Source organism: Phocoena sinus, chromosome 5, assembly GCF_008692025.1.
Source record: "Phocoena sinus isolate mPhoSin1 chromosome 5, mPhoSin1.pri, whole genome shotgun sequence".
Lineage (NCBI taxonomy): Eukaryota > Metazoa > Chordata > Mammalia > Artiodactyla > Phocoenidae > Phocoena > Phocoena sinus.
In genome coordinates, this window is record NC_045767.1 from 30,525,570 (window position 1) to 30,542,205 (window position 16,636).

The 16,636-nt window shown below is 38.9% G+C and overlaps 1 protein-coding gene across 1 annotated transcript in view; it reads right to left on the bottom strand.

Moving 5' to 3' along the window:
- Positions 1-504: 504 nt before the first annotated feature.
- MCUB (mitochondrial calcium uniporter dominant negative subunit beta) overlaps positions 505-16,636 on the bottom strand; it is a 100,463-nt gene continuing 84,331 nt past the window's right edge. Inside the window, 6 exon segments of the mRNA XM_032633416.1 lie at positions 505-682; positions 684-721; positions 2,091-2,207; positions 2,812-3,015; positions 4,879-5,039; positions 15,839-15,943. Coding sequence (XP_032489307.1) covers positions 649-682; positions 684-721; positions 2,091-2,207; positions 2,812-3,015; positions 4,879-5,039; positions 15,839-15,943 — 659 coding nt within the window. The 3' untranslated portion in view covers positions 505-648.

The window sequence follows — 16,636 nt, forward strand, 5'->3', positions numbered from 1 at the left end:
AAAATCTTTTCTAGCTGTGTGCACTTGGGCAAATAAACCTCTCTGAACCTGTTTCCTTATTATTAAATTGGGATTAAAAACAGCTACCTCCTAGGATTATAGGATTACAAATAATATATATGTGAAGTGCCTAGAACAGTACGTGACGACAAATGATAAACAGTAAGTAAATATTAGCTACGATGAAACATTTCAAATGACATTTTATAATAATTTTAAGTACATTTAATGATAAAAATCTTGCAACTACTGTGAATTTAAAAAGCAATTAATGACCAGATGATTCTAAATGAAGCCTAAGAATCAAAGTGAAGCCAAGAACACTGACCGTTTCACCTCCCGCACGGGAATGACACAGGACAGGCTGACAAAGCTTCTTAAATGCTGAACTGTAATAGCAGCAGCTTTGATTCTGACGGACGCATCCAAGCTCCTTCCAGCAGTAAACCTCAACAAACCATGAGAATCCACAAACTGAAAATCTCAAATGAGAACATCAAAGAATACCTGTGTTTTGCAAGCATTTTTTTTTATTAACAAGAGATTGAAACAGTCAAATTCAAATGAACTATGGGACAAAAGTTCCAGTTGCTAAGTTGCAAAATGAACACATAATGGAAAAATTCACTGACATTTAAAAATGTAAGATTACTTCTTTTCATCGAATTCCTCTACTTGCATCGCAGATAGAGTGGCACACCTGTCTCAGGGCTTCAGTAGCCTGTCCATGGGAAGAAGAAGAGGCACTGATCAGAGAAGACCACAAACGTATCAGATTACTGTTCACAAGGAATTCTATACCTTTAACGTCTCCTTAGGTCAATATATAGATCTAAACTATGAGTGGAAACTGCCTACAATATTTCAATTTATGTGGATCCTTTTGTAAAAGATGAGTTTAGAGTTTCTAGTTCATCCTTACAGCTCTTGTAATGTTAGTTTCCCCCTTTACAGTGGTTTTTGCCGTTTATAAAAAACCAAACAAAAAAACCCACTACTCTGACCTATCAGTTTCCCTTTTTTCCCTCAACTTTATTACCTTAAAAAAAAAAAAAAAAAAAAACTTTACAGTTTGCTACTCTAAATCTTCAATGCCCAGTGCTATAAACTAGTTGAAAGAACATTCCTTAGCCTTCACGGATTGGATCATTTAAATGCAAAATATCCACTAAATTAAAAAAAAAAAAAGATCATTATATTTTCCCTAAGTAATGATTATATGGAATTTAAACATATTTTTTAAAGGCTCTTTATCTCCAAGTTTTGGACTACAAATTCTTGTTACATCCTTCCTTTTTTTAAATTTCAGGGATGGGTAGTTTAGAAGTTACGGGTAACAAAAGATAGGATGATTACTGGCTATTAAATGACCATGCATTGAGCAGTAGAAGGTATTTCTACCAAAACTTTTTTCTTATAAAATTACTAAGAAAAATTTAAAAAGCTAATGAGCCCACCGGGAGGCCAGAGGTAAAAGCTGCCTAGGAAACAGATTATATGGAAGTGCCCCAGAGCACAGGATCCAAACTGAGCTTCATACCTTGCTTCCCCCACTTTCTAACCGTGTATAACCTCTGTTTTCGCATCTGAAAGAAGGAAATGATGAAAGGAGGAATAGCATATTGATTCTGTTTTTAAGGAGAAGAAACTTGTAAAAAACCTTTCGAGAGCTTAATAAAATCGTTTATCAGAGTGCTCATCTTCCTAGAATTCTCCTTTCTTTTAGTTCTCCATAGTTACAGAATCTGCAATTGAGCTTGATATTAGACTTTGTTCTTTAAAAACACATATTCACTTGGAGATAGACTGCTATTGAATACTGTTATTTTACTGTCTCAAAGTCACTTAAGACATTTTCCATATACATGTAAAGCTATGCCAACGTAGAATACAGATGACAAGAATAAAACTGTAGGGAATTAGTATCAGGACATGTCAGCTATTTCACTGAACAAAACCACGATGCAGAGAAGCCTGTGCAGGACCACGATTTAACCCACGAGGATGAGCCACCGACTGTATTTCCCTGACACTGGATTCTGGCTCCCAGACAAGACCAGCTATAAGATGTGGTATTTGCAATAAGGTACCTTAGCAAGATCTTCTTTTAACTTGTTGTACTGCACCACATCAAAATGCTGTTGCTTTGATTTCTTGTGGAAGAAGTGAAGAAACTGCCTACTCTTAACAGCTGAGTAAGTATAATCCTAAAAAAAAAAAAAAAAAGACAAAAAACCAGAACCGAACATGCTTTAAATGAACGTAATACCTCTGCAGGAAATGTGCCTCAGCAACAACAAAGCAAAGGAAGGCAGATGAGTAAAATATGTGCCGTGGCCATCAGAGCAAGCATAAGGCAACACAAGTAACACATTTAGTCTCATTTGAGATCAGCTGCTCCTTTCAAAAGCAAGCAAGCTGGGCAGAGAAATCACACATACAGGGAAAGAAAAGAGAAAAAGGAAAATGCAGATTTTTGGCAAAATAATCACGAGATAAGCTAAAGTTACTGGGTGGTTTGCAATACAAATTCAATTTTATTTATAAACAGGATACAGAGTACACAAATTTGATGTGTTTATCTCAACGGAGGAATTCGTTAAGTTGTACTATTTATTTCTCTATAGAGGTTATACACAGTTTCTCTATGGTATATACAAATCTCCATCCTCTGGAAAACAACAAAATTTAACAGCTGATAAAAACCCAGATAGCAGTAATTCAACAACTAAAAAGGTTTTATTGCTCATTACTGGGATAAGAAATTATTTATAAAAGATGTTATAACTTACCATTTTCTTAACTACTCACCTGTCGAGTGACTAAAAAGTATGCAAAAAAGACCATGGAATTTGAAAATGTGATGAAGTATGTAACTGGCTCCATGATATCCCAGGAGTACACCCACCAAGTGAGCCAGGCCATTGCCCCGCCCTGAATGGACAGCAGTGCTAATCCAGCCCACAGAAGTCCGTTGGTTTTGACTTCTGAGTGAGCTTCAATTCTCGCTTTCATCTGAGGGGAAAAAAAGTGACTGTTAGTTCAGTTTACACTACACCAACTTAAAAAAAAAAAAAAAGAAAAGCAGAAAAGGAAGAAAAGTAAAGTAATGCACATCTGTATTATTTTAAAGAGGTCTGATTTATGAAAAAATAGAATGTATAAAACATATACATTCATGAGTGATCACTTATTTCCAAATCAGTCCATTAATAAACCATTCTTAAAATTATAAAGGCAATACCTGCCCATGGAAAAAATTTTAAATAGTATAGAAGGGTATACAATGAAAAATTCAGAAGTCATCCTCTGAAACCTAACTAAAAATTACATGTCTATTTTCTTTGACTCTGCAATTTCACTTCTGGGAACTCATCCTACAGGTACACTTGCACATGTGATTCATCATAGGTTCATTCTTAAAAGACCATAAATTATCCAATTTTTCATCAAGGTATCATGCAGCTATGGTGAGGAGGCTCTCTATGTACCAATACGGAGATCTTTCCAGGATCTGCTGTTAGTGAAAAAAGGTGAGAAAAGTGTATAACAGCATATACTGTTTCCTGGAAAAGGGAACAATAATATATTTGCGTATGTTTGCACATAGATAAAGAAAATCTGAAATGATTCACAGGTTCAGGGATATGGTACTGGGAGGACAGTAGGAGGAAAACTTTCCATTGGCCACCTTTTTAGGTTTTTAAATCTTAACACAAGTAAATATCACCAACTTTTTAAAAAGTAAAGAAAAAATTAAAACGTACCATCCAACAAATAAAAAAATCCCTCTCTCTGGCATCCCCTAAGTATTCTTAGAGGTAATCACTATCAAAAGTTTCTTTTAGGGACTTCCCTGGAGGTCCAGGGGTAAAGAATTAGCCTTCCAATGCAGGGGATGCAGGTTTGATCCCGCGTCGGGGAATTTAGATCCCACATGCTGCGGGGCAGCTAAGCCCGTGCACCACCAGCTACTGAACCCACCTCAACTAGAGAGCATGCACGCCACAACTACAGAGCCCAAGTGCTCTGAAGCCCGCGTGCCTCAAGGAAGACCCGACACAGCCCTCCGCAAAAAAAGTTTCTCTTAACAACAAGGTCCTACTGTATATAGCACAGGGATCTATATTCAATACCCTGTGATAAACCATAATGGAAAAGAATATTAAAAAGAATGTGTGTATATGTATGTATAACTAAATCACTGCTGTACAGAATTTAACACAACTATACTTTCATAAAACAACAAAAAAAGTTTCTTCTACCTCTAGAAACTTTTTATTCATACACAAAGATACACATACACCTACCCATTTTTAAAAATCACAAGTGGGATCAGAGTTTTAAAAAATGCATTTTTCACTTAAATTAAAACAGACTCCTGCCCCTCCTCCCCAGAAAAGTTTTTTTTTTTTTCCTCCACCACTGATTAACTTCAGATGTTAGGAAGCCACTGCTAACTTTCCAGCTGCAATTCTGTTAAGCAGAGTGGGAGCCGTGGGCCTATTCTCTGAAAGACAAACAGTGGTAGTGCTCCAGCTAGTGCATCCCAGCTCATCTTATACTCAGTTACCAAGATACTATGGCCAATCCATGGAAAGGACGCACGGCACAGAGTTTAAGACAGCAGCCTGGAGTCACACCACCAGAGTTCAAGTTCTGGCTCTAATACGTATTAGCTTATATACCTTTGCTGCCTCAGTTTCCTCATCTGAAGAATGAGGACGGTAACAATACCAAACTCAGAGGCTCATTGTGAGGATTAAAGGAGAAAATAAGCCTATATAAAGCATTCAGAAAAACACTCCAATGGAGCAATAATGCCAATAAATATTGGGTATTATTTACAAACAGACTCAACAGGTGATGCTTCCGAACCTGTTCGAGGGGCTGCAGCTGTCCCTTCAGGTGGTCAATTTTCTCCAGCAGATGGTGCTCTCTCTTTTTCTGAAACTCTTCTAAATGCAAGGCTGTGAACAGTCTGTGAACCAAGGATTTCATGTTTTCCATCTCAGTAGTGTGCTCACTACTCAGTTTTTCTGAGAAAAGAAGACACAAGGGAAACATAAGGCAGTTAACACATCTTTTCCTCCAGGGTTTGTAAGTCTAGGGAACCAAATCTGAGTTCCCCCGGCTGGCCACTTGGACGCTCCCCACTCCTCGGCGGGGGGGGGGGGGCATTTGGTACCGGCCTTTATTCGTCTCAGGTGATTCCATTCATCTCTCTCTGGAATAATAAATAACCAGACAGTAGGTTTAAAATTCATTATGTTTTTGTCTTTTTTCTTTTGTAATATGACTAGTGCTCTTTCTTTTTTAAAAAAAGGAAGAATAATACAGGAAAAGGAAGTATCCATCTACCAGAACCCAGGTGAATACCTCACCTGAGTTTGTAACACATTAGTTACAGGTTCACTTTTATACCTGAGTTAACCTAAGATCCTTCTTCACCCTCAACTATCTATCCAAAATCATTTAAGGATCCCCTGGGGAGGGAAACTGGTGTACAAACATGTAAACAGAAGTCTAATATACATTTGAAAAGTCATCCAAGTGTAAGTTCTTTTCAACAAGGTATAGATCTGAAGGGAGGTTCACACTGAGGAAAGGGAATCAGTTTCTGAGCTTTTAACAGAGTTCTTTTGATTCTGAATTTCTCTCATACTACCACTTCAGTGGATCTATAGATCTACATAAAACTGTGCTATAGTGATGCCTTTCTGAGGGTTATAACTGTTCCCCACCACTGTAAGAGGATTTGAGATAGGGGGACAAAGTGAGGGGAGAGAAGACAGACCTTCCTGCCGGACAGCAGAAGCAACTGTAGCTACGGGAGATTTATGATCCTAGCGTCAGTATCATCCCAGCGGTTTTCCAGTCTGTGACAGCACTTAACCAGTCTGTTATGGACTGAAGTCAATTTTCCTCTATCTCCACCCACTTCTTCAAGACTTTACTGTGGTCTTTAATCCCTTCCACATTCTAGGCTAAAACTCCACAAAGAGGTAGAAACGAGAAGTTCCCTTTTAGCCTTTTGAGATTTGCAGAACAGTCAGAGCCCTTTTGCTGTGATGGAAAAAATGGATGGGTACATAAATGGTCTACATACAGAAAAACGGCAGAAATGGGGCATGATTTTGTCCAAAGCTGTGGAACGTAACAAAGATAAACAAAGCCAGACACTAGTTCAAGTGGTAAGGATAGATTTTACTCAGTAACTGTTGTACTAGGGAAGGGGATCTGGCATGAACTGAACTCAGCTTCTATTTGTGCAGAGGTGGAGGGGCGTTTTCAGGGAGTGAGGAGAACATCAAGGGGCTTAAGCAGAGTCAGGGAAGTGGAAATTTACAAAAGGTGGGAATGGAAGTTGCTTAATGTGACCAGGCCATTTGGGTCTGTTAACTGGCGCTTGTCCAGAAGAGGAAGATGAAGTAGAACAATGAGGTGCCCTGAAAATGTTTATCTCCGTTTATTCCCTCAAATGCTAAATGGGAAGTAGAAGACCTTGCAGAGTGTTGGGAACTCACTGGACATGAAATTTCTATCTCAACATGGATTTTCATTTTTCTCAATTTCTTCCATCCTTCTGTCTTTGGAGTTAAATACTGTCCTGATTTTTAAAAAGAATCTAGAAGAATGTTCATAATTGTTGAAATGATGGATTTGTTTTAATTTCTCTATACTTAATTTGTGTTTGAAAATTAAAAAAAAATTTTTTTCCTCAAGGGATCTTCAGAGTAACTGCTGATATCAGTGCTGGAGCACGAGATCAGCCTGGATCGTCTAGTTATACCAGAAAGTAAGAAAATGCTTAAAATAAAAATGGGGGCAAGTCATAAGGACATGGGAGCCAATGATCTTCAAATTGTACCAGATATGGTTAGCAGGAGGCCCTTAAGCTGGCTCCTGTGTCCTTGTGACTTACTCCCATTTTTTGTTAGTATTTCCTTATTTTTTCTTTTGTTGAAGTATAGTTGACTTACAATATTATATTAGTTTCAGGTGTACAGCATAGTAATTGAGTATTTTTACATATTACACTCCATTAGGTTATTACAAAATAATGGCTATAATTTCCTGTGCTGTATAATATCTCCTTGTTGTTATTTTATAGTTTGTATCTCTTAATCCCCTACCCCTATCTTGCCTCTCCCCAGCTGCTAACCACTAGCTTGTTTTCTATACCTCTGAGTCTGTTTCTGTTTTGCTATATACATTCATTTTATTTTTTAGATTCTACATATAAGTGATATCATACAGTATTTGTTTTTGTCTGACTAAGCATAATATTTTCTAGGTCCATCCAGCTTGCTGCAAATGGCAGAATTTCATTCTTTTTTATGGCTGAGTAATATTCGTGTGTGTGTGTGTGTGTGTGTGTGTGTGTGTGTGTGTACATACCACATCTTCTTAAGCCAATCGTCTGTCGATGGACACTTGGGTTAACTACCGTAAAGAGTGTTGCTATGAACACTGGGGTGCATGTATCTTTTCAAATTAGTGTTTTCATTTTTTTCTATATGCATACCAGGAGTGGAATTGCTGGATCATATGGTAGTCCTATTTCTAGTTTTTCTGAGGAACCTCCACACTGTTTTCCATACTGGCTGCACTGATTTACATTCCCACCAACAGTGTACAAGGGTTTCCTTTTCTCCACATCCTCTCCAGCATTTGTTATTTGTAGACATTTCGATGATAGCCACTCTAACAGTTGTGAGGTGATATCTCATTGTTTTGATTTGCATTTCTCTAATAATTAGCGATGCTGAACATATTTTCACGGGTCTGTTAGCTATCTGTATGTCTTCTTTGGAAAAATGTCTATTCAGGTCTTCCGCCCAGTTTCCATTTGCATGAAGTATCTTTTTCCATCCGCTCGTTTTCAGTTTGTGTATGTCTTTAGCTCTGAAGTGAGTCTCTTGTAGGCAGCATACAGAAGGTTCTTGTTTTTTTATCCAATCAGCTGCCCCTATGTCTTTTGAGTGGAGCATTTAGTCCATTGACATTTAAAGTAATTACTGATAGGTATGTACTTATTGCCATTTTATTAACTTTTTTTAGTTGTTTTCGTAGTTCTTCTCTGTTTTATTTTCTGTATCTAAATCACCTCCCCCCACCTCTCCCCATCCCCATGGCATCTACTGATGATTCTTGTCTGAATTTGGCTGCAATATAATGATTTTTCAACTACAACAGCCCTCAAAATATTTACCAGTCAGAACTTGGCATTACAACTAAAAACATGAACCTTCCCTTATTTACTGATTTATTTATCTCACCATCTATTTATGAAGGCATAGACTCAGTATTACCTTATCCTAATCCCGATAGTCCACAACCACAGCTTACTGAGAGCAGAAATCTCTGGAGCCAATACTGATAGGAACACTAAACTATAATGGTTGAATTGCTGAAGGCTCAGTGCTGACTAGTTTGAGAAATAAAAACAGTCACACATTCATGAGTTTTACCTCCAGGAGACCCACCAGGTTCTCACAGTGAAGGTCAGAGATCAGAGAAAAATACCTCCCTGCTTCCAGCAGAGAAAGGAGAAAAGTAACCATTTTGAAACCGTCCTGAGCGTTACTTTCTCCATGCCAAGGAGATTACAGTTGACCCTCAAACAATATGGGGGATAGGGGCACCAACCCCACATGCCGTCAAAAATCCACGTGTAACTTTATAGTTGGCCCTGTGTATCCATGATTCCATGGACTAAAACAACTGTGGACCACTTAGTACTACAGTGTTTATTGAAACAGATGTGCATGTAAAGTGGACCCATGCAGTTCAAACCTATGTTGTTCAAGGGTCAACTGTACTTTACCAGAACCTAGTCTGGCCTGGAGAAAGGGCAATTAGCCAACTCCAGGCCCCTCTAGCCTTCCTGTCTCATATAGGGGAGGGAAAAAATGGCTAAGAAACTCTTCTGAAGGTTACAGCACAGTAATCCTGGCCCAATAAAAACCTTGAGATTTAATCATAAAATTACAGAATGCTTCTCCCCCCCCAACACCTTAACACCACATCAACAGGGCTCCAGTTCTGTGCAAGACACAGACTCTATTCAAGAAAGAATTTCTAGGGAAACTCAAATACAACAGGGTAGAGAAACAGGGACACTAGAAAAAAACCGAAGCCTCTGATATCTACAGCTATAGCAAACAGTAAACAGCTGAGCTCCTGGTCAGATACACATAAAACCTCACACTAAAGACCTACTTGCTTCAGTTTCTATTTTTAATAATATCATGTCTAGCTTTCAACAAAAAGTTACAAGCAAGAAAAAAACAATCTAAAGAAACAAAGCAAGCATCAGAATCAGAATCTGATATGGCAGAGATTTTGGAATTTTCAGACCAGGAAATTAAGACAAATATGATTAAAATGGTAAGGGCTGTGATGGAAAGAGTTGACAACATGCAAGAACAGATGAGTAATGTAAACAGAGAGGTGAACATTGTAACAAAGAATCAAAAAGAATTTCCAGAAATCAAAAACACTTTAATAGAAAGGAAGAATGCCTTTGACAGGCTCACCAGTAAACTAGACACAGAGGGGGAAAGAATCAGTGAGGCTGATCATGGTGATACTCACATCCAAAGACGAAGTAGAAGCCACAATGAGACAGGAGGAGAGGTGCAATCACAATCAAATCAAATCCCGTAACTGCTGGGTGGGTGACTCACAGACTGGAGAACACTTATACCACAGAAGTCCACCCACTGGAGTGAAGGTTCTGAGCCCCACGTCAGGCTTCCCAACCTGGGGGTCAGGCAGTGGTAGGAGGATTCCTAGAGAATCAGACTTTGAAGGCTAGCAGGATTTGATTGCAGGACTTTGACAGGACTGTGGAAAACAAAGACTCCACTCTTGGAGTCCACGGCTGCAGAACAGAATAAAGAAAAAAGAATGAAAAGAAATGAAGACAGCCTAAGAGAACTCTGGGACAGCACTGAACGCAACAACATGCAAATTATAGAGGTCCCAGAAGGAGGAGAGAGAGAGAAATGACCCGAGAAAATACTTGAAGAGATTATAGTTGAAAACTGCCCTAACATGGGAAAGGAAATAGCCACCCAAGTCCAGGAAGTGCAGTGAGTCCCATACAGGATAAACCCAAGGAGAAACATGCCGAGACACACAGTAATCAAATTGCCAAAATTAAAGACAAAAAAAAAAAAATCTTGAAAGCAGCAAGGGAAAAAAGACAACATACAACAGAACTCCTAAAAGGTCAACAGCTGATTTCTCAGCAGAAACTCTACAAGCCAGAAGGGAGTGGCATGACATATTTAAAGTGATGAAAGGGGAGAACCTACAACCAAGATTACTCTACCCAGCAAGGATCTCATTCAGATTCAAGGGAGAAATCAAAAGCTTTACAGACAAGCAAAAGCTAAGAGAATTCAGCACCACCAAACCAGCACTACAACAAATGCTAAAGGAATTTCTCTAAGTGGGAAACACAAGAGAAGGACCTACAAGACAAACCCAAAACAATTAAGAAAATGGTCATAGGAACATACATATCAATAATTACCTAAAACATGAAGGGGTTTAAATGCTCCAACCAAAAGACACAGGCTCACTGAATGGATACAAAATCAAGACCCATACATAGGCTGTCTACAACAGACCCACTTCAGACCGAGGGACACATACAGACTGAAAGTGAGGGGATGGAAAAAGATATTCCATGCAAATGGAAATCTTAAGAAAGCTGGAGTAGCAATACTCATATCAGATAAAATGGACTTTAAAATAAGGAATGTTACAAGAGACAAGGAAGGCCACTACATAATGATCAAGGGATCAATCCAAGAAGAAGATATACCAACTGTAAATATATACGCACCCAACATAGGAGCAGCTCAATACATAAGGTAACTGCTAACAGCTATAAAAGAGGATATAGAAAGTAACACAAAAATAGTGGGGGACTTTAACACCTCACTTACACCAATGGACAGATCATCCAAACAGAAAATTAATAAGGAAACACAAGCTTTAAATGACACAACAGACCAGATAGATTTGAGATTTATAGGACATTCCATCCAGAAACAGCAGATTACACTTTCTTCTCAAGTGCACATGGAACATTCTCCAGGACAGATCACACCTTGGGTCACAAATCAAGCCTCAGTAAATTTAAGAAAACTGAAATCGTATCAGGCATCTTTTCTGACCACAACACTATGAGATTAGAAATCAATTACAGGGAAAAAAACGTAAAAGCACAAACACATGGAGGCTAAACAATACGTTACTAAATAACCAAGAAATCACTGAATAAATCAAAAAGGAAATCAAAAAATACCTAGAGACAAATGACAATGAAAACATGATGATCCAAAACCTGTGGGATGCAGCAAAAGCAGTATTAAGAGGGAAGTTTATAGCAGTACAATCCTACCTCAAGAAACAACAAACATCTCAAATAAACAACCTAACTTTAGACCTAAAGGAACTAGAGAAAGAAGAACAAACAAAACCCAAAGTTAGCAGAAGGAAAGAAATCATAAAGATCAGAGCAGAAATAAATGAAATAGAAACAAAGAAGACAATAGCAAAGATCAATAAAACTGAAAGCTGGTTCTTTGAGAAGATAAACAAAATTGATAAACCTTTAGCCAGACTCATCAAGAAAAAGAGGGAGAGGACTCAAATCAATAAAATTAGAAATGAAAAAGAAGTTACAACAGACACCACAGAAATACAAAGAATCCTAAGAGACTACTACAAGCAACTCTATGCCAATAAAATGGACAATCTGGAAGAAATGGACAAATTCTTAGAAAGGTATAACCTTCCAAGAATGAACCAGGAAGAAATAGAAAATAAGAACAGACCAATCACAAGTAATGAAATTGAAACTGTGATTAAAAGTCTTCCAGCAAACAAAAGTCCAGGACCAGATGGCTTCACAGGTGAATTCTATCAAACATTTAGAGAAGAGCTAACACCCATCCTTCTCAAACTCTTCCAAAAAATTCCAGAGGAAGGAACACTCTCAAACGCATTCTATGAGACCACCATCACCCTGATACCAAAACCAAACAAAGATACTACAAAAAAACATAATTACAGACCAATATCACTGATGAATATAGATGCAAGAATCCTCAACAAAATAGTAGCAAACAGAATCCAACAACACATTAAAAGGATCACACACCATGATCAAGTGGGATTTATCCCAGGGATGCAAGGATTCTTCATTATATGCAAATCAATCAATGTGATACACCATATTAACAAATTGAAGAATAAAAACCATACGATCATCTCAACAGATGCAGAAAAAGCTTTCGACACAATTCAACACCCATTTATGATAAAAACTCTTCAGAAAGTGGGCAGAGAGGGAACCTACCTCAACATAATAAAGGCCATATATGACAAACCCACAGCAAACATCATTCTCAATGGTGAAAAACTGAAAGCATTTCCTCTAAGATCAGGAACAAGACAAGGATGTCCACTCTCACCACTAGTATTCAACATAGTTTTGGAAGTCCTAGCCATGGCAATCAGAGAAGAAAAAGAAATAAAAGGAATACAAATTGGAAAAGAAGAAGTAAAACTGTCACTGTCTGCAGATGACACTGTACTATAAATAGAGAATCCTAAAGATGCCACCAGAAAACTACTAGAGCTAATCAATGAATCTGGTAAAGTTGCAGGATATAAAATTAATGCACAGAAATCTCTTGCATTCCTATACACTAATGATGAAAAATCTGAAAGAGAAATTATGGAAACACTCCCATTTACCACTGCAACAAAAAGAATAAAATACCTAGGAATAAACCTACCTAGGGAGACAAAAGACCTCTAGGCAGAAAACTATAAGACACTGATGAAAGAAATTAAAGATGATACCAACAGATGGAGAGATATACCATGTTCTTGTACTGGAAGAATCAACATTGTGAAAATGACTATACTACCCAAAGCAATCTACAGATTCGATACAATCGCTATCAAATTACCAATGGCATTTTTTTACAGCACTAGAACAAAAAATCTTAAAATTTCTATGGAGACACAAAAGACCCCGAATAGCCAAAGCAGTCTTGAGGGAAAAAACGGAGCTGGAGGAATCAGAGTTCCTGACTTCAGTCTATACTACAAAGCTACAGTAATCAAGACAATGTGGTACTGGCAGAAAAACAGAAATACAGATCAATGGAACAAGATAGAAAGCCCAGAGATAAACTCACGCACCTATGGTCAACTAATCTATGACAAAGGAGGCAAGAATATACAATGGAGGAAAGACAGTCTCTTCGATAAGTCGTGCTTATTGGATAGCTACATGTAAAAGAATAAAATTAGAACCCTCCCTAACACCATACACAAAAATAAACTCAAAATGGATTAGAGACCTACATGTAAGACAGGACACTATAAAACTCTCAGAGGAAAACATAGGAAGAACACTCTGACATAAATCACAGCAAGATCTTTTTTGATCCACCTCCTAGAGTAATAGAAATAAAAACAAAAATAAACAAATGGGACCTAATTAAACTTAGAAGCTTTTGCAAAGCAAAGGAAACTACAAACAAGACGAAAAGGCAACCCACAGAATGGGAGAAAATATTTGCAAATGAATCAACAGCAAAGGATTAATCTCCAAAATATATAAACAGCTCATGCAGCTCAATATTAAAAAAACAAACAACCCAATCCAAAAATGGGCAGAAGACCTAAAGAGACATTTCTCCAAAGAAGACATACAGATGACCAAGAGGCACATGAAAAGCTGCTCAACATCACTAATTATTAGAGAAATGCAAATCAAAACTACAGTGAGGTATCACCTCACACCAGGTAGAATGGGCATCATCAGAAAATCTACAAACAACAAATGCTGGAGAGAGTGTGGAGAAAAGAGAACCCTCTTGCACTGTTGGTGGGAATGTAAATTGATACAGCCACTATGGAGAACAGTATGGAGGTTCCTTAAAAAACTAAAAATAGAATTACCATATGACCCAGCAATCCCCCTACTGGGCATATACCCAGAGAAAACCATAATTCAAAAAGATACATGCACCCCAATGTTCACTATTTACAATAGCCAGGTCATGGAAGCAACCTAAATGCCCATCAACAGACGAATGGATAAAGAAGATGTGGTACATATATACCATAGAATATTACCATAAAAGGGAACGATATTGGGTCATTTGTAGAGATGTGGATGAATCTAGAGACCATCATACAGAGTGAAGTAAGTCAGAAAGAGAAAAACAAATATCGTATATTAATGCATATATGTGGAATCTAGAAAAATGGTACAGATGAACCGGTTTTCAGGGCAGAAATTGAGACACAGATGTAGAGAACAAACGTATGGACACCAAGGGGGGAAGCGGCCGGGCGGGGGATGGTGGTGGTGGGATGAATTGGGAGATTGGGATTGACATATATACACTAATATGTATAAAATGGATAACTAATAAGAACCTGCTGTATAAAAAAATAAAATAAAATTCAAAAATTCAAAAAAAAAGATAAAAATGGAACGTTTTCATTACGTTTCCGTAGAGAATCACATGTGGAAATACGGTCAAGAAGGTTTTTTTCGCTTAACTTATGTGGAACCCAAACGTGAAAGCGATTAACGTAACCAAGATGGTGCAGATTATTTTAAACACTTGATTTGGATATTTTGAGTATGTCGGCTATCTCCCGAGTGGTATAACGTTGACTGTTCTCAATTATTGCTTCAATTTGATAGCTATCACCTTCTACTGGTCTACCCAACCGTGGAGCATTGTCCAGAGAGAAATCTCCAGCACGAAACTTCACAAACCACTTTTCACATGTTCGATCAGTCACAGCACTTCTCCATACACTGCACAAACCTTTTTTTGCGTTTCAGTTGTGTTTTTACCTTTCTTGAAATAATAAAGCATAATATGCTGAAAATGTTGCTTTTTTCCTTCCATCTTCCATATTAAAATGGCTACACAAAAACTCACCAATTTTTTTTTTTTTTTGCGGTACGCGGGCCTCTCACTGTTGTGGCCTCTCCCGTGGCGGAGCACAGGCTCCGGACGCACAGGCTCAGCGGCCATGGCTCACGGGCCCAGCCGCTCCACGGCACGTGGGATCTTCCCGGACCGGGGCATGAACCCGCGTCCCCTGCATCGGCAGGCGGACCCTCAACCACGGCACCACCAGGGAAGCCCAAATTCACCAATTTCGATAAGTCTTTTTTTAAATGCATGCTGATATGACAGCTGTCACAATACAATCTAACAAAATTGTTTTGAATGAATGAAAGACAGCTAAGTGCTACTAGAGCCATCGAACGGAAAAAACTGAACAAACGTTTTGGCCCAGACAACAGAAAATGTTCCACTCCAGCGCTTGATAGCGGGGGAGACTGTGGGGAAGGGGTGGAGCTCACGGGAACTCTCTGCTCTCTGCTCCACCACGCTGTGAACCTGAAACTGGCCTAGAAAAAAGAAAACCTACTTAAAAAAAAAAAAAAAGTGAAAACCTGTACAACGGTATACGCTTGAGTTCCTGATTTTCAGGTCCAGTTCTTCTTAACCCAATAATGTCAGATTAAGCATTCAAGATCCTAAAATGAAGCCTTAAAAGTCTAAAAAGAGTATATGAGCCTAAAAGCTCTGACAGATGACTTCTACCAATCATTTCTACCCTTGCTAGAAAAGCTTAAACATTGGCTCTCCAAAGCCTTCTTGGTCATTTGGTTAACTAAAACAAATTCTTAGGATAAGGCTGCTCCCTGAAAAAGGTCCACAGTGAAAGGGAAGTGTTAAGATACTTGCATAGCTGTGTTTCTTACCTTTCTTAGGGCACTGTACATCGTATGTGCTTTTATTAATGACAAGTCTAAAATCATTCATTAGCAAGATTTCCATCAAGGTTGAAGCTGCAATTTCACTGCCATCTGAAAATGCAAAAATCAGTCCTTGTTTTACAACAGTAAGAACCATGTTTCAACATATGGAAAAACACTTGCTAATCCAGGTCTCTACAATACAGTAGTGGACATCTGTCTATTCTGGTGGGGGCGGGGGCTTTCCCATACCCGATACTGTTCCCACCGGGAGGGAATCCTCTCTTGCTGCTCTACTGCTCATTACAGTGGACCAAGAAGAGCAGGCAGGCACCCCGTCTCCCACTCTGTCGGCGGCGCTGGGACCCAGGCTGACGTCCCTCGTGGGACTGTACCTGCGGACGGTCATGCAAGGCCAGAGCAGTGCAGGTGGCGGCGGAGGGGCTGAGGGTGTCGGCAGCAAAGCCCATCAGGCCGTTCCCAGCCTAACCTCTCTACTCACGTCCTTCTTCAGCTCCTACCCTCTTCTTTTAATTTTTTTAAATTTATTTATTTTTGGCTGCGTTGTGTCTTCGTTGCTGTGCGCGGGCTTTCTCTAGTTGCGGCGAGCGGGGGCTACTCTTCGTTGCGGTGCGTGGGCTTCTCATCGTCGTGGCTTCTCTTGTTGTGGAGCACGGGCTCTAGGAGCACGGGCTTCAGTAGTTGTGGCACGTGGGCTCAGTAGTTGTGGCTCACGGGCTCTAGAGTGCGGGCTCAGTAGTTGTGGCGCACGGGCTTAGTTGCTCCATGTGGGATCTTCCCGGA